The sequence below is a fragment of the Squalius cephalus genome, assembly GCF_949319135.1.
Source record: "Squalius cephalus genome assembly, chromosome: 24".
Taxonomy (NCBI): Eukaryota; Metazoa; Chordata; class Actinopteri; order Cypriniformes; family Leuciscidae; genus Squalius; species Squalius cephalus.
In genome coordinates, this window is record NC_137145.1 from 15243897 (window position 1) to 15271057 (window position 27161).

A 27161-nucleotide genomic window follows, 5' to 3' on the forward strand; every position below is an offset into this window, starting at 1 on the left:
ATATTGCGAGAGATGGCCCATAGAAGAGTCGGATACAGCTGAAATGGTTAATGAATGAATGAATTACTAATGCTACATTTAAATATTGCTGTTTCACTACATATCAGAGCAAGTGCTGCTTTTTTTACAGTAATGTACTGTTTTATTCATCATTTAGGCAAACCTGAAGCACATGATCCAAGTGTTTCTGTTCAGACTCTGCACAATACTCCATTCAACTAAAATTTAATTGACCAGCAAAATGCTCTTGGTTTTTTTGGGGGTTTACAGACGCACATTCCCTGAGGCTGCATAATATTCCATTACGGCTATGATTGAAAAACACAGGAGTAAAAACAATGTTGTGCATCATTCTCATTGTATACTGTTTTTGTGCCTCAGGCCCAGTGGGATGGTTTGACTGGACGGATAGTCCTTAACAAGACTGATGGTCTGCGGAAAGAGTTCAACTTAGACCTCATCAGCCTCAAGGAGGATGGCACGGCGAAGGTGAGTCAGCTCAGCTGGACCCTGAAGAGAGACTGCTGCTATCAGCAGAGTGAATGGAAACCTTGAGCCAAGTGTCTTAATGTATTTCATGTATGGATTAAATTAAACTGAATATGTTGTTTTGAAAGCAGACATATTTATAAGCCAGATCATTTGTTTTGACCTGGTTGCTCCCATGCTGATTACACAACTCTTCAATTCTTTCTAAAAGCGAGTGGCTGATGGTGCCTCACGACCTACTAAATTATGGACAAAGGTTTGTTCCAGTCTTGGTTTCATTCCATGAGTTTGTGATTGAGACCTGTGGAGAGCTTGGATTTCCTTTCCTTCAGTAAACCAAGTGCCCTTTCATCAGCTTCCCTCTCCCTGCAGAAATCCCTTCACCTCCTTATCGAAAGAGATCACTGCCAGTCACTTCAGCCAGAATGTCTTGCTGAGATGAATAATGTCTGCCAGTTTTAGTTATGACAGTTAAATCACCGTCCTCAATATCCAGCACTGTAAAATACGCATTTTTTTTCCACAATGCTTCGCGCCTCAGTAAGTAACGCATCTCCATAAAAGCCTGCTCAGGCGCGCAGAAAAATGTGCATGAATCCACAGGCAGATATTTAGAGAGCAGCTGTAATCTACTTTCAAAGTTCATTTGAATAAGTCGCTCATTTCAGACTCATATGAGCTGTGTGACAAGTGCCATACATAAACATAGACTAGATTAGGCTTGTGTTAACAAAGGGTTTGTTGAACAGAGAAAGGCAAGCCCTCCATCAAGCGGTTTAAATCTTTTACTGCTGACATCCTGTTTTGAAGGAGTCATGTCATACTTTTCTCTTCTTATTTTTTTTTTAAGATCTTGTATAATGTTAGTCAAATTGGTTTAATTTAGATTTTCAAGCCACTTATACTATCTCTCTCTGATCCTTAGAATTAGATGGGCTGATTTTATTACACATTATTTATTAGATAATAAATTCTTGTTGATTTCTGAAATATTTTATCTCATAAGATCGAGGATAATTTGATTCCTGTAACGTATTTTCTAGTCTAAATAAGAGCTATGCTGTCAGGTAATCGGGTAATACCTCCTTTTGTAACATAAGATATCTGTCTGTCTGTCCATCTGTCTATATCTATCTATCTATCTAGCTATCTATCTAGCAGCATCGAAGGCAGTATTCATATCAAACTCAGGAGTAATACATTTAAAATAATCATAACCACAATATTATTTTAATTAGTTGTATATCAAATGATCTATACAAACAAACAATATTATAAAATAAATAAATAAAAATAACAACAATAACAATAACAGTTATATAAAAATCTTTACATTTGATATAAATTGTAGTGTTTTCCTAGGAGAAACTTAAAAAAAAAACTATATTTAACTAGATTTTTTATAGAAGCTGTGACGCCTCAAGTGTTTAAAGCACTCTGAGGCTCTGATATCTTCACATCTTTACACATTTTCAATCTTCTTATGCTTGTTGTGTTCATATTTCATATTCATATTTGAAGTCCATTAACCGGAATAGCAGTGGAGATAAGAGAAAAGCTTCATCAATTGTTGAAACGTTGGAAAGAACTTTTTTCTGCTTCATTGACCTGGGGAAATACAGCAGTAGTATAAACCTACATGTCCTCATCTTGAAAATGATACTAAATATTCTAGAGCTCTATAAATATATATATATATAGATACATACACATATACAGTATATATATGCATAGATACATATACATACACATATACAGTATACTGTATGTATATATATATATATATATATATTTGTTTATCAAGTTGTAGATTACTAAAGGCTCAAACTTTTATTTCAAGAGAACTATTTAACCTTCTGATACAGTGCATGTTACGGTACGTGGCGTAGTGAAAAGCACTATGAAGAGGAATAACAGTATTTAATATAAAAACTCAGGAGACACTCACTTAAACACAACTTAACATTAACGAGAACAGACGAACACTGAGGGAGAACACAGGGTATAAATGCATGGGCAAACAAAGGGAGCTGATAAGTTAATGACAAGGAACAGGTGAATGAAATGACTAATCAAACAGACTGGGGAAAACTAGGTCACAGGACTAAACCAAAAGGAAACATAATGAAGGGGGGAACACAGAACATACATGTTACAGTGCACAGAACTTTACAAGAAAGTTATAGCATTTATGGTGTGATGTTGCATCCAAATCAACATGTCTGGTAACCATCGACCCTTTCTCATACTTCTTTTTGACCCTTTCTCATACCCCCATCTTTATATGTTGTGTTTTTTATTTATGACAACATCAATACAACATGGCTACCAAAAGTAAAAGGTGATGCACTTAAGATGGTGTATTTATGAGCTTCTATTTTATTGGACAGGGGCTGTATTCACAAAGAATTTTAAGGCTAAAAGTAGCTCCAAACTGGCGAATTTAGGAGCAACTCCTAAAAATAATGGGCGTGTCACTCGTAACTTTAGGACTCCTAATTTTTTTGACTAAGAGTAATTCACGAAGCATTTTAGCCCTAAAAGTAGCACCTATGCCTGAGACAGCTTAAAAGAAGTCGAGAGGACTCCTAACTCACTAAGACCTATTCACAAACCGCTTTGTGGCATTTCATGTTGCGATGTTTTGAAATGCGTATGCGGCGGCTACAGGAGCTTCCAATCGCGAGGGAACAATTTTGCATTGTAGGCATAACTATGCAATAACGCCACCAACAACAACCAAAACTAGGCTACTCATTGCATGTAAACTATTTGTAACGTTTCATTGTGAATCAAATTAAAATGTTCTTCTCTTTGCAAACGTAGGCAGAGGCATATAGTGACAGATTAATTCAATAATGTTGCAAAGATAATGCATCAATCCATAGGTTTCATTAGGCTACTCGGCTATTTGTTTTGCCTTAATCTTTATTCATTTAGGCTATTTATTCAGTTATTCATCATCTTCCGTCCTTCGCACAAATTGTGTAGCGCACGCATTCTCAGACCTGTCACCTGTCACTCATCATCGTAGGGGAGGTGTTTGGAATCATTCCCGCGTTACAATCATCAGCCAATCAAGGTGGTCACTTCAGTCAAGCTCGTGCATGAGTAATGACGTCATCCATAGCAACGAAGACTCACTCTTAGTTTAGGAGTTGTCATTTTTCTTTACTAAGAGTAGGTCTGAAAGGCGTTGTGAATAACTTTTAAGAGAAAACTCCTAGTTAAAATCTTTTAGTGCGATTTAGGAGTACTCCTAGTGGTAAGACAAAATGCTTTGTCAATATGGCCCCAGATGTGTAACTCTATAAATAAATCACTGAAAGAAATATTAGGAATGATTATATTATTGGTTTAAGGTAAAAAAAAGAGAGATTTTAAATCATTCATAAAAACATTCATAATTTGTAGTGCATGCATTAAATAGGGAAGGATTTTACTGGGTTTTATTGAGCAGGGAAAGAGTGTTTTACAGTCAAATGGATTCAGTGAATTAAGACTAGATTTTTTTTATTTTCTTTCATTTAGTTTTTTCCTTTTCCTGACCTATTTAATGAGTCTACAGTGATAAAGTATGTCCTTCTTTCACTGTTATCTCATGTGCTCAGAAACAGAGAGTCATGTGCTTCATGCCTTGTCATTTCTATATTGTATTGTTAGATTGGAGTGTGGAACTCTTATACAGGCCTCAACGTGACTGAGGTTAAAGAGAGTAAAAACATCACAGACTCTCTGGCTAACAGAACGCTTATCGTCACCACAATCCTGGTAAGAATCCAATCAGTTTTAAAACAAGTTGTAATTCCATGTTATCTTAAAAATCTTTAGTTGGTCAGATGTAGGTGCCTGTGAATAGTTTCACTGGCACACCAAATGAAAAACGAAATATATACTAATATATATTTTCCATTTATTTTATTTTATTTTATTGTTGTTTATTGCAGCCATTACGGCTATAAATTCACTCAAACACTCCAAAAAGTAGACTGCACACTATGCAAAATGACTAGTTTTGAGCAGTTCATCTCAACTCAGCTAACTTTGCCTCTGTGACTTCTGACCTACATGTGAACAGGAAAACCCCTACGTTATGTTTAAGAAGTCTGACAAGGTGCTATTTGGGAACGATCGCTTTGAAGGCTACTGTCTAGATCTGCTAAAGGAGCTCTCCAACATCCTGGGATTCACCTATGAGGTCAAGCTGGTTTCTGACGGCAAATATGGAGCTCAGAATGAAAAAGGCGAATGGAACGGCATGGTTCGGGAACTAATCGACCATGTGAGTGATCTCCCACAAAGGGTATTTTTTATCATATCATCCAAATGCAGTCTTTGTAGATGATCTTCTGCTTTTCCACCCTATCATAATTTAGTTTATATCACACTATTTAGAGACTAAAACCAGACTGTCTTTGACAGCTGACTAACCAAGATATTTCAGCTTGTAATGGATGTTTTTGTAACTCATCTCAGGCAATTTAGCAGAGCTGAGAATTATGTTTAAGTAGTCCAAAAGTTTTGATAGGGAGACTACAATTGTGTATACAAAACATCAAGGTGCAGGTTCATTAAAACTACTACTTTAATGAGAATTAAAATCATTATGTTTTTTTTTTTCAAGGAAAAGGGCATTTGTGCTTTCATCTGGCTGTTTTATATCAATATTTTTTCTTAATACTTTGCCAACCCCCAGTTCTTCATAACTCATTTATTTGTCATTATGGAAGAAGTACAAAGTCTGACAATCTACAAAAGAGCCTTTTTGCACATCTTAAGTTTAAATAAACTTCATAAAACAACAGGAAGCTTCAAACAGCCAGTCATTTTTCATCAAAGCCCTGTTGTGGGATCCATCTCCGCAGGCGTCACTTGTTTTTATCTTAGTGATTGAACTCTAATATTAACTGCATCTATCTGCATTTTTTCCCAGCAGTACAAGTTCCCATCGCCTTGTAAACCTCTTCTTGTCCCCTTAACCAGATAGCTGACCTGGCTGTGGCTCCGCTGACCATCACTTATGTCAGAGAGAAAGTTATCGACTTCTCCAAACCCTTCATGACCTTGGGCATCAGCATATTGTACCGAAAACCAAATGGCACCAATCCAGGGGTGTTCTCCTTCCTCAACCCCCTCACCCCGGATATCTGGATGTACGTGCTGCTGGCCTGTCTTGGAGTGAGCTGCGTGCTTTTTGTGATAGCCAGGTATGGATGAAGGTCTCGGTTTAACACAAACATCATTTCTGCATCTTGGAAATATAGCAAAACAAATGTGCAGATTGGGTTTCAGATCTAGGAACACTGACCCAATTGTTCAAAAATGTCTTGACATAACATGAGGAGACGCATTATCAGGCTGTCATTTGAATAATATTTCTGTTATCTGCAGCTGAAGGGAACATGATCGTACATCTCTCTTTGAAGCTTTCAAGATGTTTTTTCACCCTCGACTTCAGTCTGATTTAAAATGTAAAGCTGTTTTGCAGAGTGTTTCTTTGTGGGAGTGCATTTAAAGCATTGTATTTTTCTCATGATATATCATTGCACTTGTGAGATGCCAGAATCAAAATGCTGATTTGATCTTGAAACAGATCAATAAGTAATAAACACAGCACCCAGACTTTATTATATTGCTGTCGGATTATTCAGTAGATTAATGATGTAAAAATTTCAGTCATGTTTGTCCAGATCCACTTTTTCCCCAAATGCATAATGCACTTTCTCAGTCGGTAATGTTTTGTATTTTGTATGAGTGAGCACAAGGTTGCGTCTGTATTGAAACCCAGTTCATAATCCTTAGCCCCGGGCAATTGTCCACATCTACCTAAAAAGAATATCAAGAGAGCTATGCTACCTCATCAGAGCCAGATGATTGATTGCTTCAATTAAAATGCAAATGGTCAATAAAAATGCCGTCCAGTCAGACTCTGTTAATGGACATCTGGTGGGGTCTCGGTGTTAGTGTGGTTCATGTGCACTGGGTGACCCATTTGTTGTCTGCTGGAGGCCTTTTAAACTGTGATCTTGAAATTTGGCAGCTTTGATATCAGACAAACAGCAGTCTATAGAGTGAGCGTCTACACACCGTGAGGCATGACTAATGAGTCTTGTGACATGTTCTGATCAGGCATCGATTCACCATGGGAGTTTTATAAATGACCCAATTTATGAGTGGTAAAATGGAGGATGTGTCTTTCAGACGCTCTTGTGTAATCATAATTTCTGTCAAACTGAAATGTCTCCCAGTTGTTTTCTTATCTGGGGCCGTATTCACAAAGCATTTTATCTTACCACTAGGAGTACTCCTAAATCGCACTAAAAGATTTTAGCTAGGAGTTTTCTCTTAGAAGTTATTCACAACGCCTTTCAGACCTACTCTTAGTAAAGAAAAATGACAACTCCTAAACTAAGAGTGAGTCTTCGTTGCTATGGATGACGTCATTACTCATGCACGAGCTTGACTGAAGTGACCACCTTGATTGGCTGATGATTGTAACGCGGGAATGATTCCAAACACCACTACGATGATGAGTGACAGGTGACAGGTCTGAGAATGCGTGCGCTACACAAGTAGTGCGAAGGACGGAAGATGATGAATAACTGAATAAATAGCCTAAATGAATAAAGAGTGAGGCAAAACAAATAGCCGAGTAGCCTAATGAAACATATGGATTGATGCAATATCTTTGCAACATTATTGAATTAATCTGTCACTATATGCCTCTGCCTATGTTTGCAAAGAGAAGAACATTTTAATTTGATTCACAATGAAACGTTACAATTAGTTTACATGCAATGAGTAGCCTAGTTTTGGTTGTTGTTGGTGGCGTTATTGCATCCCTAGTTATGCCTAAAATGCAAAATTGTTCCCTCGCGATTGGAAGCTCCTGTAGCCGCCGCATACGCATTTCAAAACATCGCAATGTGAAATGCCACAAAAAGCGGTTTGTGAATAGGTCTTAGTGAGTTAGGAGTCCTCTCGACTTCTTTTAAGCTGTCCCAGGCTTAGGTGCTACTTTTAGGGCTAAAATGCTTCGTGAATTACTCTTAGTCAAAAAAATGAGGAGTCCTAAAGTTACGAGTGACACGCCCATTATTTTTAGGAGTTGCTCCTAAATTCGCCAGTTTGGAGCTACTTTTAGCCTTAAAATTCTTCGTGAATACGGCCCCAGGGCCCGTATCCCTAAAGATTCTGAGAATCCTCTCAGAGAGCTCCTAACTTAACCTAAAAATTCCTTGCCAGGAGTTTTAGCTTAGAAGTGATTCCAGAACATTTTCAGTGAACTCTGAGCAAGGAATGGATGGAAAATCCTATCTTAGTGAGGAGGTGTGATTGACCCCGTTGCTAGGTATGAGTCATCATTTCAAAAGCCGTGATTGGTTGATCCTACAAGTTTGATGAAAATGAACTTTTGGTGATAATGAGCAAAGGATGTACCCTCAAATCAATAAACATAATTATACACTCTAATCTTATGCAGACTGTAATTGTAAATAATATTTCACATTCAAGAAAATATCTGGAAAATGAATAGTAAACTGTAGGGGTTATAGCCTAACATTAGAATCTAAAATATGTGAAAACTTAAGCTCATTACACCCTGTTCAAATAATGATTAATGTCTTATTTGCTCATATTAATATCCTAGCTGGCATATTTTGTACTTTCACTCCCATATGGACCCCATTGAAAACAAGATGGCCTATCTCAAGGGGCTGTCCTTAATGAAGTAGAAATTGCAACGTTACAACTCAGTGTGGTCTTAACGAGGGTAACACGGCTCAGCTTTTATCAATGTCTGTGATTGCTGGCTGGTCTATTTATGAAGGCTTGTTAACAAATATCCTACAAACACATTTTGTGCAGCTGCTTAGGGGAACTCCTAAGCCACTAAAAGTCCTCTTCCCTGCTCTTAGCAGATCTTGCCTTAGGAGCCCTTTTAAGCGCTAGGAATCTTGAGGAATAGCTTTTATATTAACTGGGATTTTCGTGTCACTTTTAGGGGAAATTCTAAGAAAACGTCATGACTCTGAGAATTTTCTTAGAATTTGGCCGCTAGGAGCCACTTTTTGCACAAAAATTCTTTAGGGATACGGGCCCAGGTTTCCAGCACTGTAAAAAGTGAATGTCTAACTGCTACCGTATAGGGACTTTTATTGGTTTAGTCTAATAGTCAGGTTAATCTGGTCATCTTAAATAATAATAGTTGTCAGTTGATTAAAAATTGTATACATTATACGATGTGGCGATTAATTAATCGTGGAGACAAAAGCAATGAATAAGCATTACAACAACATGTTGACAAAATGCACTTTATGGAATTATTTAGTTTTATATTTTTAATAACGAATCTTATAATTGTAATAATTGATGCATAAATTAATTATTGTATTTTATAATTAATCACACTAAATTGAAATATTAAATTGACAGCCCTATAAATAATATTTTCTGTGAATTCTCACAGGAATAAAAACAGCTATTTAACATTAAATATGTTAAAATATAGAAGCTGACAAAATCAATGAAAAAAATTACAAAACTTCAGAATTGAATTGATAATTTTTTATTATTAATTATATTTTCAATATTTAATCATTTGAATAATATAATTTTATAATTAATCACACTAATTTTACATTAAATTGACAGACCTATAAATTATATTTCAAATGAAAAAAATCATTTGAAAATCAATGAAAAAAATTACAAGAACTTCAGAATTTAATTGATAATTTTTTATTATTAATTATATTTTCAATATTTAAGTTTATCATTTGAATAATATAATTTTATAATTAATCACACTAATTTTACATTAAATTGACAGACCTGTAAATGATATTTTTTGTACATTTTTACATGAATTAAATTAAAATGTTCATAAAGAAGCACAGAAGTTTCTTTTCTTTTCCAGCTCTCCATTCGTTTTGCTAACTGGACAGATTAGAACACTGAAAAGTTTTCCCATAAAATGAGATGTTTGTTATTAACCTTCGTTCCTAGCAGTTATTGATACCCTGTTGGCATGAAGAAAACATTTTTAGCTGTTCTTGCCAAACATGCAGCCTCTCAAACACAGTATTAATACTCAGTCCTCTGTGTTGTAAAGTCTGTTTTCTTTGATTCTCGACAGGTTCACACCGTACGAATGGTATAACCCTCACCCCTGCAACCCCTCATCTGAAGTGGTTCAGAACAACTTCACACTGTTGAATAGTTTATGGTTTGGTGTCGCAGCTCTAATGCGTCAAGGTATGTTACACACAACACTGCAAAAGTTCTGCATTGTTTAGCATTGTTTTTTTTCGTTTGAGATTTCATTCAATGACATTCATACAGTAGGAAATTGTAGTGGTATTAAGATGAAAACACACCTCTGGCACAGTTATAAGTCACAACCAGTAATTGAATCGATTTTTGTTCTGACTTGCAAACTTTTAGCTTGGTTTCCTCTGGTGTAATAGATGCTAGTGAGAAGAGGTTTGTTGGTTCCGCTACAGAAGGCATGAAACAAAATGGATGACCTGTCATGTGCGCAGAAAAGTGTAAAACTCCAAGAGCAACTTTAATGAGCACAGGAGAACCAGACAAATCATTATGCAGCATAGTCTGACCTCACGTTACAGAGAGATTTCTTCTGAAATATTAGATAAATCTTATTTACATCAGAGGGGCCATTCAGCCATGAAGATGGAAATTTACAGAAAAGTGGAGTGCAGTTGCGGGCATTTCATGTCACTGGTGGATTTTAGGTTATTCCATTATGGTTAAAGCAGGTCATATTTATACTATGTGAGAAAAATGCTAAAGTCAGCATGAAATGAAAATTGACCCTATCTATTTTGTAAATGCATGTTATTAATCTTATTGTGTACAATTCATCCACATACATTTTTTTTTTTTTTTTCGATCACAGTATCTTCAGAAAAATATCTCTCCGATGGCGTATGCTGGACTTATTTAGACCTCTTAAACCCAGCCTCTTTCTTACAATTGACTGCAAACTCGCAGTTTTGAGCGCAACACCTACATCTCTAAATCCAATTAACAACTGATGGATATAAACAAGTGCTTTTATTTCTATTAATAATAATAGGAATATCTAAAAAAATAATTTGATAAATAACTAATGCTGATGTAGAATAGGGTGTTTACATAGAAAATTGACAGTCTTAATCAGCAAATACCAGGTTCATTCTAATTCCGTTCTAAGGGTTAGAGAGAGATACTGGGAAATGGTCATGTAAAACTAGATTAGATTTGTTGGCACAAAAAAAAGCTTTGGTTATGATCAAAAAAAGTGATAATTATTTACTACATGACCTCTTTAATAGGATCAACAAGCTTTTTGAAACCCACACACAGTGTTAATTGGGCTGATTTAGTTGGTATTCATCTTGTGTATTCATTGATGTTTGTGTGTTGTGCATATGTGTTCACATTATTACCTACCACAGCTAAACCTCCTACATGAGGTTACTGAAATAACCTTGTCATCTTTTTTTATCTCATCTATTAAAGCATGCAGGGTTTTACCAATTAGCCAACGGTTGAAAAACAGTGAGAACATAAAATTACAAAAAGTAGTTTTTGTCCTTATGTTGACAGAACAATATTTTAAGATATTTTTATTGTTTGGGTTTTCATCAGCTGTCCAGATGATTTTCCTCTTTATTTTCTTCAATAAATAGATTGATAGTGTGGTAGATTTTTCCCTAAACCTAACCACGTACCTGGAACCTAATTACCTGGGGCGTCTCCAATCGACACCCAAGCATCTACAGTCGACACTTAATAAATAAATTTACTTGGGGCGTCTCCGTCGCCACCCAAGCGTCTACAGTCGACACTTAATAAATATATCTGGGGCATCTACAATCGACACCCAATAATCTTTATGCTCTAGCTCTTGCGTCTACTGTCGACAACTGGCTTCGAGTTTCTTACCCTAACTTGTTCCCTTAACTAACTTGCTCCCCTATCTAACTTGCTGTCTTCATTTAGTCTTCAGCCTAAATTTCAGAGAGAATCCCACTCAAAAAGAAGAATACATCAGGTTTTATAGGACAAATACAAACACAACAAATTAGATCATCGTCACTATCTCATGACTTAACTCACGTCACCTTCTATCAATATGATTGGTTGAATTGGTTAAATCAAGCCCACACCTTTTTACCCTCTGTTACTGGCATAAGCAAAAATATCTCGAATCATCAAAAACATTGTAAAGGGTTAAGAGCTCAGTTGATTACTCAATATATCATGACATAATACAGACTGTATATTTTTGATTTTGTCATGGTCAGCTCTTGAGAATTTCCCATAACACAAATAGACAAAGAACAGAATGTTAGACCTAAAAGGGGAAGTAAGGTTTAGATGTTAGAAACATGATTTAGTTTAAAAGATAGTTTACTATCTTATCTATTAAAAATCCATCACAATAGTCTTGTCTTACATTGTTATAATATCAGGGCTATGATTGACAGTTGTGTCCTCCTCATGCCATTTAAGAGTAAGACATAGGTCAGTAGTTAGCATTTAGCCATGCTAATTATCTGAGATTTGCAGCACAGCTTTTCCAAAGGAACAAACACACCTCATGGTGTCTGTCAATGAGCTGTTGTTCCCCAGGTGGCTAATGTAAAAGTGTTTGGTATCTTTCAAAAGGATTTATTTGCATGATCATTACTGAAAGGCCAAGAGCATGCATTAGCCCTGTTATAAAAAAACAACATTAAAGAACCCTTAAATAGTTTTTGCTGCTGGTTTTTATCCAATTTAGCTAGCCAGACTAGTTGATTAGCCCAACTAAAACCAAAAGAAATTAGCATGACCATCTTAAACACACTAAATTGGGTTAAACTGTTTTTCTTTGGTATTGTCTTTTCAGTTAGCTACACTAATGCTAATAGAACCATTAAAAAAGAATAAACACTATCTTTTACTTTTAGCAATTTTCCTCCTTTTGAATTTAAAAGAAATATAGATCATAATACATAACCATTATCCACTCTTTACTCATGGCTGACTACTTTAAAGTACTACTTTTTTGCCGACTGCTTTGGTTGGTAATCACTGTTGTTAGATATATTGCTTGGATCAAAGGTAATAATTTAGCTGGCAATTTTAAAGTTTGTGTTCTACATGACGCAAGACATACAAATGCACAGTACACACAATGTGAATTTGTGCTGTCGTTCCAACTTCCAGCTATCTCAACTGGGCATCCATGCATGAAAGACAATCACTGCGTCTTCAGTATCATACATCAGACTTCGACTCACTGGTCTGTCTTTCTAATTACAAAATGAACATATATGGGGGGAGAACTTCCTATTAACTGATTCATATATATTGATAGCACACCTAGTTTATCAGAGAGGTGACTACTTATAAGGACAGATTCATTAAAAAAAAAGAGTATTCTGTTTTTCTTGGCTTTTCACAAGGATAAAGTACATGGTGGTTTCATTTTCTAGCGATCAAAGCCCTGAGTCATCCAGCTAGCCATAATGAAAACCCTCAGTTAGAATAACACACATTAGATTTCTCATTAAGCTGAAGGTTAAAAGTCAGTGTGATGAGAACAAACGTAATATGAGCCTTTGATATAAAAAAATAAACCCATTTAGGTTGTCACAGTGAGCTTCACGCTGCTCATGGGGTCCTGGGTGACTCTCAGTCCCTTGTGTGTGGGATTGTTTGAGGATGTGTGTATGCTTGCTTGTGTGTCAGGGTTGTTTTCTCAGAGGAGACAAATATCAGAATGAAAACTCTTTAACAGTACAAAAGTAATACAAAACAAATATTGCAAAATAGTTGATGAAATGGTGTGTAAACCACTTGTGTAATGTAATACTGTTCAACAGATAAAGATTCAGAGAGAGGCAGCATTTCTTTCACTCAAGCTTATTCACTTTAAAAAAAAACGGAGATGCAGAAGCTCAGATCAATGAGGCCTAAGATCAATCAGTTTCAAAAAGAAGTACAAAACCTGTCCTATTTAAAAGAAAATAAGTTGATTAAAAGATTTAATTCAATATTTGGCAATAACAGAGGAATTAAAAGGTTAAGAATGTTTTGGCCACTGGTTTCATATTTCATGTTGTTGTTGTTGTTGTTGCCGTCTGTGTATACAAAGATAAAAATTTATAGTGGATGTAAGAATCTGTTTCTGGCAGAGTAACTACATGTGTCAAATGTGTTCATCACATTTGAAAATTGTATCTAATGTTATTTAATTGAAAACCAACCAAACTTTTTTTGTTAAATGTCATTTGCTTGTAAAGCTGTCTTTCTTTAAATGTCACTTTGTTATGAATTTTGTTATCTATTGCAATGACATTCAAAAAAAATTCCTGCATGGCTTAAGTGTCCAAGTACTTGTTGGGGCCAGTGTTTTGCTAAGCTTTTGTTTATTTCAGGATCTGAGCTGATGCCTAAAGCTCTATCCACCAGAATTGTGGGAGGGATTTGGTGGTTCTTCACTTTAATCATCATATCTTCATACACGGCCAACCTGGCTGCTTTCCTCACAGTGGAGAGAATGGACTCCCCAATCGATTCAGCTGACGATTTAGCCAAGCAGACTAGAATTGAATATGGTGCAGTGAGAGATGGCTCCACAATGACTTTCTTTAAGGTAACATGTTCTCATCTTGCACGCAGGATCGATGTGCCTTAACACACCGTTCACATAAAAGCTACTGAAATACAGAAGGAACAGCCAGCCACAATCCAAACACTCAGAAAATTATCAATTTTACAAGAAGCTGCCTGCACAGAAGGAGCTGGAGCTTTTAGGAGTAAGTTTATTGAATTTCTGCTAGGAAGTAAAAAAAGGAGATCAATCCTGTGTGTCTGTCTCATGATAAGACACAAACTAATAAAAACGGATGCAGAGTCACGCACAGATGAGTTTTGAGTTGTGTTAACCAGAAAATTTAATACTGAGAGGGGAATTCCATGAATAAATTGCACTAGATAATTGTGCCGCTTATTTGCACAGGATGTCTGCATTGTTTTAGTGCCATTCACAAAATAAATTATGCTAATCAGGTAGCAATGCAAACACAGAGCAAAATTTGTGGTAAATGGACTTTGACGAAAATTCTATTGGTGTTCTATTGGAAATTCTATTGAAAAATTATGGTGTTTTGTCCAAATAAATGATTACATATTGTGTATGTATTTACACTATACAGTTCAAAAGGATACATTTATTTGATTAAAAATGCAGTGAAAACAGTAATATTGTGAAATAACTGTTTTCTATTTGAATTTTTTTTTTCAAATTTAATTTTAAGCTGATTTAAAGCTGAATTTTCAGCATTGTTACTCCAGTCTTCAGTGACACATGATCCTTCAGAAATAATTATATTATGCTGATTTGGAGCTCAAGAAACATTTCTTATCGAAGATGAAAAAGTTGTGCTGGATAATTTTGTGGGAACTATTGGGACTATAGGAATGCTCCGATCGATCGGCCACAGATCGTTATCGGCCGATAATCATATTCAACGAAACGATCGCAATTTGATGACTTAAAACCGTAAAAAGTCGTCACCGATGTGACGACTGTGACGACATCCTTGCTGAGTGCATTAGAAGTGTTAGTTAATCTTACCACAAATAAATGTACTACAAGTAAATTTTGGCACTTCAAAGTAATGTACAATATGAAAATGGATATTCATTTTGAAACTTGCAAAATATTACATTTAACAGTTATTAAATGATTAGTGTTTTTAAAAATTAACTTTACTTTGTAAGCTTTGAATTACAGCAGATGTGATGTACAGCAAATGAGTATGTACAATCGAATGTAATAAATTAAATGAAATATAATATCCAAGATAAATATTGGATGCAGTTTTTTGCACTAAAAATACTATACATGCAGCACAAGACATCACAGAATCCTTGCTAATACCTCAAGCGTACACGTTCGCAAATCCGCCTGAATCCTACTGAACTCTTTTTACCTCCACCAATCCAGCCATCTAAAATTACAGTAATTCCAATAATCCAGAGATCTATTTTATGAGTAGGATCCACACATGCACCATTCATCATTTAAAGAGAGAGAGAGAGAGAGAGAGACAAACGAGTTACACAGATAAAGCACAGAAGTGTGTACAGAGGCTGGTGAGGGCTTTATCCACCGAGATTGTAGAGTATGATTGCATCCGCGTGTATCTGGAAAAATACAGGCCTGTGGAGAACCAAGACAAATCGAATCAGATGTGAGAGATTTAGCACACAGCTGCCCCCCTGCTGTCCTCTGACACACTCAGAGACAACATTTTACAATTTGTCCCCTTTTGACTCGGCCTAATGAGAGATCAGGGCGAACTTATCAGACTTGAAAAGCCTATACCAGTAGCTGATTAAAAGAACAAGATCCAAAGAAAAGAACTTTGTAGAATGAAAAGAAATATGGACCCAGGTGGCGTGACTCATGTCTTTAATGTGTCTTTAGTGCTTTTTGAAGGCTAAATGAACTCTTTGAAACTCTTTCAGAAATCCAAAATCTCAACGTATGAGAAGATGTGGGCGTTCATGAGCAGCAGGAAGAACACAGCCCTGGTGAAGAACAACAAGGAAGGGATTACAAGAGTCCTGACCACTGACTATGCCCTCCTCATGGAGTCCACCAGCATAGAGTACATCACACAGAGAAACTGCAACCTCACCCAGGTTGGAGGTCTGATCGACTCTAAGGGCTATGGAGTTGGCACGCCAATAGGTAATGATGCCCCACATATCATCTGACAGGCTGTTGAACCCTCTAACCATGACCTTACTTGCCTCAGGCAATAAACGTGGCATCTTTTTCAATATGTACTGTTTTTTTAAATTATATTATATTGTACTGTTGAATTTATTATAAAAGAAAAGACACTACACAGCCAATTGAGTTTGAGTTGCTTTGCTTGATTTAGTTCTGGCCTGAACATTTGCTCCATTCCATCAAGTCGGTATTTGATGTCTCCGATACATGTGTGGGGAAATATTATTAAAATATATTTTAATTATATAAATTATTTTGTTATACATTTAATCTATTTCTAATATATGTCCCTGTATTCTATATTTCTATAAATATTATTTATAAATCATTGCAGATTAAATTGCATTGACTTCAGTTTCATAAAATATATAAAATAAATATAATATATATAAAATGTATAAATATATTTATATATTTTATTTATATTATTATGTATATATAGATTATTACTGCGTAATATATTGTATGTATGCAAAAATTTCTATATAAAATATAAATGTAAAATTAAGTGTTTATATCTATATTGAATATTTATTATTGTAGATTAAATTCCATTGATTTTATATATATATATATAAAATATAAATAATTTGGAACTTTTATTGCACTTACTGTAAAATAGGTACGCAACTAACAATGATGAGCTGATTGTTATTAGAATGTTATGATATTAAAATTTAATAAAATAGAAACAAGTTAATAAATTGTAAAAGCAATAAAAAAACATTTTATTGTGAATTTAGTAATCGAAGCAACATACAGTATAAAAACTGGATATTCATTAGATTTGCTAAAGATTACAATTAACAGTGTTATTAAATATTCATGTTTTTAAATTAAATAAGTATCACAAAAGGTAACACTTTATTTTACAGCGTCGTTGTTATACGTTACATGTACTTACCGTAGTAATAACAGTAAATTATGCATAATTTCATGCTCATATCCCTAATCCTAACTCTTAACCTATAGTAAATGTTGTTTATATTACTCAGCACATAAATGTATAATTACACTGTAACAAGGACACCTTAAAGTAAAGTGTAACCTCACTAAATTAAATGAAAAAAATGATATATTGTGTACATCCCTACTTAAAAATGATTGAAGTTGGAAGTTTAGCTTCAAGTGCTGTTCTGTTGCACTTGTTTAGGACTCTTCTCTAAACTCGAACATCTGTGGTTGTTTGCAGGCTCACCCTACCGGGACAGGGTGACCATCGCCATCCTGCAGCTCCAGGAAGAGGGAAAGTTACACATGATGAAGGAAAAATGGTGGCGAGGTAACGGATGTCCTGAGGAGGACAATAAAGAAGCCAGTGCCCTGGGTGTGGAGAACATCGGAGGCATCTTCATCGTGCTGGCCGCCGGTCTCGTCCTGTCCGTGTTTGTGGCCATCGGAGAGTTCATTTACAAGTCGCGCAAAAACAGTGATATTGAAGAGGTGAGTGGGAGTCTGGTAGAACGGCCCCGCGGGGTCCGAATCTTACAGGAGCTAATTACCTCACCGCTGTCACAACCGAAATGAGCCATGTAAACACAAATGAGACACTTGCGGGATGTTTTTGCAGCAGCCCACTGGTCAGGAACCTGTCGCAGACTGAAAGCACATGCTGTTTATCATGCTTGTTTTGCATGACATACAAAGTGTTTGGCGAAAGTACCAAAGTGACAAAAACTTAAGCAATAAATGTAAAATATCATCCTCCTGCAAATTTTATTTCCTGATCTGGATGACAAAGTACTGCTATTCAACACAGTTTGGCAATTCAGGCAGTGTGATGTGAAGTGTAAAAGTTAATGCATTCATGCACAACAGCCATTACATATGTCTGTCATGCACTGACGTTTTGATTGCTTAATTGGATCTATAGATCAAATCCAGATGGGATGTTTAACAAAAGTAAAGTCATTTGCACTCTTTAAATAGCAGAATTTGGTTATCACTGAAATTCGACAAGCATTAAATATCAGATTTTCAGATTTTAAAAAGAAGGCCATTAGACAACTACAGTAATTTTGATAATGTACGTAAGTTTGGGGGGAAATATTTGCAAAGTAAATTGTATTGAATTTAGTTTAATTTAGAATATATAAAATATATTATAAATTAAATGTATACATATATATTAATATATTGCTTTGTAAATATTAATTATTAAATTATGTGTATATAATATTTATTAATAATATATAAATTGTATATATTGTATATATATAATTGTATATATATATAAATTGCGGAATAAATTGTATTGACCTCAGTTTTTTATGAAATATATAAATATATATATTTCTATATAAAATATTATTAACTTTCTTCTATAATTAAAAACAAAATAGATGATGAAATTAATCACAAAGCCCTAGTTTAACTTAAAGTATCACTCGAGTATAAAAGGTTAGTATCATACTAATGACAACATTTTGGTACGGATCCAATGCTTTTGTACATTTGTTAGCTGAATGCATATTTTAGCATGATTTTTATTTTAGTTGCTTGTGAATGCTGCTTATATTTTGTTATCATATTGATCATTTGCATGTTATTAATCTTATCCTGCTTTTTGTCTTTCTGTTCTATTTTTATTTTATTTTATCATTGATCTGCATGCACAAGGCCTTCTGTTTCTTTTACGGAGTCCAATCCCGGCAGCTGCAAAGAAGCGATTCCATCTCCTCCACTGGCACGTCCTTATCGACAGATTTAGAGAGCGGGCGGCTCCTCGGGGATGACATATGTTCTTCGCGTTAGCCACACACTCTTGTATCTGTAAGGGCTGTGCGTTATTTAAAGAAATACAAACTCCTTTCCTTCATTCGCCCATCTACTGGTTACTTCCAAACCATCTGCCCAAACCCTTGACCTCAATCCAGCACCGATGCGGCTCAAAAATTTACTACGGTTTTCAAAGAGATGAAGAACACTTTCATTTTTTGTTGCACACCCTGTCTGCGGACAGATAAGAAATGGAGTGCTCTCAGAAACTTTTATATACTGGCAGAAGCCATTCGAAGCTAAATTTGAAGTGTGAACTCTCTACATTTGATGTCCTAAATTCTCCCTCTCATTTTCTCAGTGCTTTCTCAAAAGATCGACCCACACAGTGAGGGTAATAATAATTATAATGAGGGTTATGATAATCATTTGCACTATAGCCTACTGATTCTTGAGTACAGAGACAAAACAGGCTGAATACAGAAAAAAGTTTGATTAATGGAATTATTTTCAGTTAATCTGATCTGTAAAGTTCCAGTGTCCATACAAAATGGGTGCTTGCGATTTACTCAATATTGGTTAAGACTGTCAGATACAAAATAATGTGTGAAATATTTATAATTATTGACCAATCTAGCATTCATTTTAATTAAATGAGACTGCATGAGAGATGGTTTCAGCTCCTTCTATTGAATTGCTACTGCAGTCAAACAGATATTACTGTGTGAACAAAATATAAATCATATTTTGATGTTCTAAATGCAGTATTTCTTTTTCTAGTTTTGCTTGCTGCCAATGGGACCTGAAAATGACATTTGAGTTGGCATTTCATGGTCTTTATATTCAATATATTGTAGGGATGCACCAAAATTTCTCCTACCGAAAATTTTCAACCAAAACAGCTCTTTTCAGTTTCACATGAAAAGTTAAACATGATGTCAGCTGTGTGGACACTAGCTTGACTAGATTGACAATATTCATTTCTTTATTTTAATCGGTAATACGGTTTCTTAAATCTAAAATCTTTTAGTCTGTGCTGTTTTCTGCAGATGCATTCATTTGATCCTGACATTTGTAGGGCGCCTGCCATCCAATAATCGCAAAAAGATTTGTGCTTTGTTACTTTTAATATGAAGTAAATTCTTCAATAAACTCATTAGTTTTTGCTAAATGTATGCACTGTATTACATTCATTCTTATATATATATATATATATATAAAAATAAAATTATTGTTGTTGTTAAAGATAATATTAATGTATTAAATATTCTTTATATTTAAGATTAGATAATCAGAATATAATTATAACATCAATGCATTAATTATATTTAAATATTTTAAATATGATGTCTGTTTTTCATCTATGTAAAATATTGACTCTTATTGTTTTAAAAGGGCACGTGGTTTTAGGGTAGTAAGTGTAATGTCATAATTTTGATTATAAAATAATATTGATAATGCAAAAAGTACATACAGAAACTAACAACTGGTAAAGTTGTAGTATATGTTTTGTGCTATCTCAAGAATCAGTGAACTCCACTCATTCACTTCTTTTTTATATAAACACTTGACACTTGAGCACACAGTCATGAAACAGCGATATCAGTCTCTGGAATGTAATTAACTTAGAAGAGAAAAGACATTGAGAGGAGAGTCTTCATAATGACTTGATTAAATATTGATGCACTCAAAAAGAAAGAACAATTAAAAAGTCTGAAATTAGCCCACAGGATAACCGTAATCAGCCGGGAGCTAATTTCCCGCTTTATCTGCCTCCCATATCCCAGCGGCATTTCTAGAGCTGTGGCCTTCATGCCTCCAACATCTCATGACAGACAAGACCAGAATCGCTCGGAATCTGCATTACCGCAATCGAAAACAGGCTACACAACCCAGTCATGTCTATTGTGTGTCTTTGCAAGTCAATCTCATGAGAGTTTCATAGCATGAAAGTAACCATGTTGTCCCGACCCTATTCTCCACATCATTTCCAGTTGTTTTCACACTATCCTAAAGGCCCTGATATACTTCACGCGAAATCAAAGAACGAACTAGTGTGACGTCATTTCGAACAAAATCAGGCCAAAACGAAGTTCGTTTTAAGTCCGTTACTGGAGTTTGAACAGCTTGCCTAGCGAACTTTCCGGAAAAGTTAACTCCAGCTGGTGAACACCTTCATACTACCATTAGTCCAAGATAGGTGTGTGCTGAGGCTCCACCTTTTTTGACATGGAAATCTTCTCCGGGTCTGAATCCGAAATCGCCCCCACACCCTCAAATATGGCATTTTTTGAGAGGACAACCATAGTGGACGTAATTGAGTGCACTCATTCTATCCAACATTGCACCGCAATAAAGAGTGTACAGCCGATGTACGCTCAACAGCTGTCCGAATCACTTGTTTTTATTCACTCCTTCAAGTGAACCGTATTATTGGACTAACGTAAGGAATAGTGATTGAGGGTTTAGGGGGCGATTTCGGATTCTGCCCAGTTCATTTCTTCTGTTCAGTCAATCAAGGTCAAATGCGAGTTAAAACTTGAACACACTGGATTTAAAGTAGGAATTGAGGTTGTAGGTCTAATAGTAATAGACACTCACACTGTTTTTTTTTTTCATGTGTAATACTGTAAAGCTGCTAGTTTTAAAGCAATCTATTGTATAAAGTGCTATTTAAATAAACCTGACGTGACTGGAGTGCCGAGTTTCATAGCTCTTGCAAACATCCACATCGCTATTATCAGATGCTTTCTTAACGGCTGTTTTCTCACCACTGTCATTTTTGTTGTGTTATGCTCGCAGCACATATTTACATATTTATTTACATATTTACATCTAAGCGCCGCTCTCAGCAGTGTGGGCGTCGTCGGATGTTTGCTAACTGTATACTGCTGAAAAGGCATTTCGAACTTCTTTTTAGTGAAGAACATAAAAGAACTTTGATGTGAGTATATCAGGGCCTGGAAATAGAATCATAAACAATAGATGAAACAGCTATTTGCAGTGAAATGTACACTATATGCATCAAATGTAGTTGAATAGTTGAAGTGGACACTGTTAGATTGTGTGTTTGTGTGTGTATGTAAGTGTCCCTGTGCGTATGCATGTGTGTGTAGAGACTCACGCAAGACCCCGTGTTCTTTTTTGACAGTGTGTCTCTTTCAGTGCTGTGATGGAAGACCTGGGCATATCCCTCAGGTGCCACAAGGCCTTGAGGAAGAGAGGCAGACACAGAGGAAGAGCAGGCCTGTCTGGAGTCTTATGTAACCCCAAACGCATCTCGAGGAAAGAGACAGTGGCCTAGATCCACCTCCAACAGCCACGCGGGGAGCAACTCTGCTTTTGACGTACCTGCCCGTGAAATGAATCTCTGAGGCTGTTTGATTTTTTCATTGAAATTTGTCTATGTGCTATTTAATTATGAATCTGCAAGTTTTTATACGAGTATTATTTGGATTGTGTTCGTTTTGTGTCAGCTACACAGATTTTGGTAATAGCTTGAGTTGAAAATGAAAGGAATAATTTTGAGAGGTACAAGCACATTGCATAAAACGGTAGCATTTTTCTTGTGCTGTCCTTGATTTAATAAATTAAAGTGTACATTTTACACAAACTTTTATCTTCCAGTGGTTCTTTTTTCAGTGACGCGGGTTCTATTAATTGCAACGTTATATAACAATATGCTTCTGATGCGTGACGGTTCCAAAGGGAATGTTAGGCAAGAATGTTTCTCCATTACTTTGTTCCCGTTTTGACCCTAACATTTCAAGACGTTCTGCCTGCTACACACAAACCGCCAGCCTCAAGGGACTGACCGAAGTATTCTCTCTCAAACTGAGGCACAATCAAGGCGAGGTCAGAGGTCAGCCTCTGCTTCAAAAAGTTACCTGCTCTATGACCCAGACAAATTACTCTCTGAAGATTAAACGCCTTTTCTTCAAAAATACATCAGACGTGTCTTAATGCATATCAGAAAATGTGCTGAAAGATAAGACGCTGAGATGCAGGCAATCTTCTTGATTAGATTTTAGCGCTACGGATGAATTTGCTCAAAACAAAGTGTGCCCGAAAGTGTGTGTGTGTGTGTGTGTGTATATATATATATATATATATATATATATATATATATACACACACACACAAAATATTATATGCGTGGACATCTGGATATGCTGGTGTCCCTTTCAAACCTATGTAAATCAGGTTATGCATATGTAGGTCAGCCATGTCCGGACCAGAAAGACAATGCAAGTCTTGCTCAGTTTTGGCCATGGGGAAATGTTGACATGAAAGATGTTTTGTGGTGTTTGTGAGTCTGGACATGTGAGGGGAAGCTTGTGGGCTATTGGCAAACGTATAGAAATTCTAGAGCTTCAGAGAGACAGAGGGCCATTCACACTTAAGAAGAAAAGGACTGCTCTGAGCTGTTTGGGCCTGGCAGTTTGTTTCAAAGGCCTCAGACTTCACTGAACACATGTGATGGCCATTGAAAACGACTTACATGCAGTCCTTGCTTTAAAAGCAGGAGCTTTTATCATGCAGAAGCTTATTTTTATTTTATTTAAATTATATTATTAACAATTTCAGTGAAAATACATCTATCTATCTGATAATGTACCTGTCTGTCCGTCGATCTATCTATCTATCTATCTATCTATCTATCTATCTATCTATCTATCTATCTATCTATCTATCTGTCTATCTATCTGTCTATCTGTCTGTCTGTCTGTCAGCACTGAAGCCTGGAGTAATGACTTGTGAAAATTCAGCTTTGCTATCACGGAAAAAAATATATTATATTTTTTCTTAATATTAAAATAGAACAGTTGTTTTAAATTGGACATTTGTTTCACAATATTCATTTTACAGTATTTTTTATCAAATAAATGCAGTCTTGGTGAGACTCCTTGAAAAATCATTAAGAAATCTACTGAGATCCTAAATTATTAAAGTCAGCGAAATGAAAATTCACCCTATAAAATTGAATATTCTAAATGAATGTTATTATTGTGAACACTAATCAGAGCATGTATTCATTTTTATAAAAAAAATTTTTTTTTTTTTTTTTTTGGACCCGTACTGTTTAATCAAAACACCCGGTGACGAATGCAGGACTTCTCCAATAATTAATTCTGGTTAAACCCCATCACTGCACGCTCACATTCATCTGCCTCCACTTTAAAGTTAATAAATAATACAAAAGTAATTCATTTGAATAAATTATACAATTGATTTTAATGACTGCATTGTATGTTAATGTTATGTAAATGTTTTCCACCCCCCAAAAAATCACATGGTTGTGTTGCGTGAAGAGAATCACCTTAACCTCATGAATAATTAGTTTGCTAGATTTCGATCAAGTACCAGTACAGCGTAACAACATCTCAGTCATAGCTAAAGGTCAGATTGATGTCCTCTGATAACAGATGCGATCAGTTTTAATAAACAAACCTTGCATATCTGATCCGAGTATAAGTGGCTCTGTGATGATTAATAGGAGCATCACATGAGAACAGAGACTATCTGTCTGTCAGAGTGTGGTGTCACTTTCACACTAATGACAAATCAGTCTTGTGCTTTATGTTTTTATGTTAATGGATGCCATTTAGGACAACAACAGTGCTTTTAAGCTATCTTTTTTTCTTTGTTTCTGTCGTGTGAAGCCTGCATTTGGAATCGTATAATCTGACAAATGGATTAAATTAATTTTGAAAGCTTTAGTTTAAAAGAGAGGGGGGGAATTTGATCTGTAACTCACTGACAGGTCTGCTCCAACTCTGTCTGTTAAACAGCTCTGTTGGACCTATGGGAAGGTGTGTGTCAAAGCAAACACACTGAACGTGTTTTTTTCAAGCAAGGATGAGAGAGAAAGACATCAGGTTGTTCCCCAGCGTAACGCGTAAACTCGGTGTGCTGGCTGAACTCTTGTCAAAGCCAGACAATGGGGCACATTCACTAAATCATTGAGTTAACATTTGGCCTGTGCCAATACCCACACTTGCGGTCTTTGACCACTTGTCTGCTTACATGAGTGTGCGTATAACTTTTGATTACCTGATGGGACACACTTACAACATACTGTTGTAAAAAATGCAATAGCTTTATTTACACATTTTGATTTTCAATACTCCTTAACTTTAAAATGTCTGTTCAGTCGCTATGTAACAAACTAAATTTAATTGTGTGCATGCTTCTAATTAAGTGATAAAAAGCAGTTGTAAATGTTTTATCTCTGCGGCACCAATAACTTTTCCAACACGTTTTACTAAGTTATGTAATATCTAATTAATTTAACTTGCTCTGGAAAGTTTTGCTAGACATGTCGTGAAATCGGGGGACATAAATTCTTGAACAAAATTAATGATTGGATACGCCTAGCCTCAAAAACTGCCCCTAAACGGTATTAGAAATAGTGTGGGTTTAGGTTGCGTCCGAAAGCAGAAAACTGCTGCCTTCAGAGGACGCATTTTAACGTAGAAAGGCATCCAGGCACTTCCGAGTCTAATGTTAACTTCACTTCCTGTCTCCTGAGATACCTTCATCTGATCGATTTCTTGAAGGCAGCATAGATGCAACCTTCGCTGCCTTTGAAATCCCACAATCCTGTACATGCCATTCCATGACAGTTCCAAAAACAAATATGGCATAGTTGCAGTTGGTGGTTAGTTTGTGTGTAAATGTTCATCTTTGACTAACTTTTTCCACTTTTGATGTTATTTCTAGCAAGAAATTACTATTAAAATATTAGTTTAGTTACTAAAGCACCCTCTGTTTTGTTGTAGACCATTAAACTGTTACACTGCCTCAGAATCCTGTCTATCAGTCTCGTGAGGTATACCTTTGTGCGCCTGCAAAGTCATTTATTTGGATTTGAGGCAACAAGTCAGCTGCCAGATGCAGCCTTAGTGTGCATTAAATGACCTGTAAATGACTGATTTATTCTTTAATTCATTCAATCAGTGTGTGAACTATTTAAATCTGCATCATTTCAAGATAGATTTTTAGAAAGCCTGCATTATACATTTGTTAACAATTGACCAATAGTTTGCATATAGCCTAGATTGTTAGATGAAAAAAAAAAAATTGTTTCAGAGATAGAGTAACTTGTTCAATTTTGATGATTATTAAAAAAAAAAATTCCAGTAACATGCACTGATCATTTACAAGACCAGTATAAGCTCAATTTTGATTTTTCATGTTGAATTTTCAGACTAGACCAACATGCTGCATAAACCATAAACCAAACCTTTTCAACAGAGTACCTCAATAACAGATTACCCCAATGATTCAGACAGTAATTTACAAGTACAGATGTTAAAGTTATGCACCTGCTGTCTTGACATGACGCCAGATGCATGCAGTATGCTATTGGTTTGTTTTATCTCAGCATGAGATTTCCATTCAAGCCTTTAATACACTGTCCCTGTTACCCAGTGCTCAGCACGCACACACATCTGGCTGTGATAAAGCCATCCTGTCTACATGTGGGTGTGACAGACTTTGAATGAGGGCTGCAGGTGCAGGGTTTCTCTAACGCGCATTAAGCCATGGGAGATGACATGCAAAAGTCCAAGACAAGTCCTCTATTAGAACTAATGACTGCCCTCTTATGCCAAAAAACAGTCACTTTTGTTTGAGAGGCAAGCCTATACACTGATTAGACAGCAGTGTTAATAGTGAGGTCTTTGTATTATGGGACATCAACCACTAGATTCACGCTGTATAGTTGAGGGGAAGTTAGTTAAAAACAAGTTTATGTCTTTCTTGTATATAATCAGGTGAATTGAATTGGAATGTGACCAGTTTGGTTTTAAACATCCACCCTCACGCAGGATGGGAACATAAAAAACACAAAGAATAAGAAATATGAAAGAATAAGGCAAATAACTCAATATTATCAACTCCAAATGATACAACCAGTTAGTTCAAAATAATGAGACAAATTAAATAAAAACTATGGCAATGTCAGGAAACAAAGACGCGCAGAAGTAGTGAGTAACAATAAACAAGTTTTATTCAAATAGGTGTATGGCAAGGTATATTGCAGGCAGACAATATCCATGAAGAAATCAGTTCAATAAAGGTACGTTGCACCACACGCACCCTATACACCAGTATGTCGCAGAGTACTTGAATTAATGATGTTTCT

At 35.8% G+C, this 27161-nt stretch overlaps 1 protein-coding gene across 8 annotated transcripts in view; it reads left to right on the top strand.

Annotated features, from left to right (window-relative positions):
- Positions 1 to 22630, top strand: part of grik1a (glutamate receptor, ionotropic, kainate 1a) — a 56099-nt gene extending 33469 nt beyond the window's left edge. For 2 of the 8 annotated variants that reach the window (XM_079860958.1, XM_079860960.1), the window contains 9 exons: positions 382 to 489; positions 4153 to 4260; positions 4568 to 4771; positions 5473 to 5696; positions 9629 to 9747; positions 13926 to 14143; positions 16024 to 16249; positions 17487 to 17737; positions 22178 to 22622. In XM_079860958.1, the coding sequence (XP_079717084.1) occupies positions 382 to 489; positions 4153 to 4260; positions 4568 to 4771; positions 5473 to 5696; positions 9629 to 9747; positions 13926 to 14143; positions 16024 to 16249; positions 17487 to 17737; positions 22178 to 22279 (1560 nt within the window). In that variant the 3' untranslated portion in view covers positions 22280 to 22622. Of the gene's footprint in view, positions 1 to 381; positions 490 to 700; positions 746 to 4152; positions 4261 to 4567; positions 4772 to 5472; positions 5697 to 9628; positions 9748 to 13925; positions 14144 to 16023; positions 16250 to 17486; positions 17738 to 18913; positions 19067 to 22163 lie in introns of all 8 variants that reach the window. The other 6 variants (XM_079860959.1, XM_079860954.1, XM_079860953.1 and 3 more) reach the window with 6 other exon arrangements.
- The last annotated feature ends 4531 nt before the right edge of the window (positions 22631 to 27161 follow it).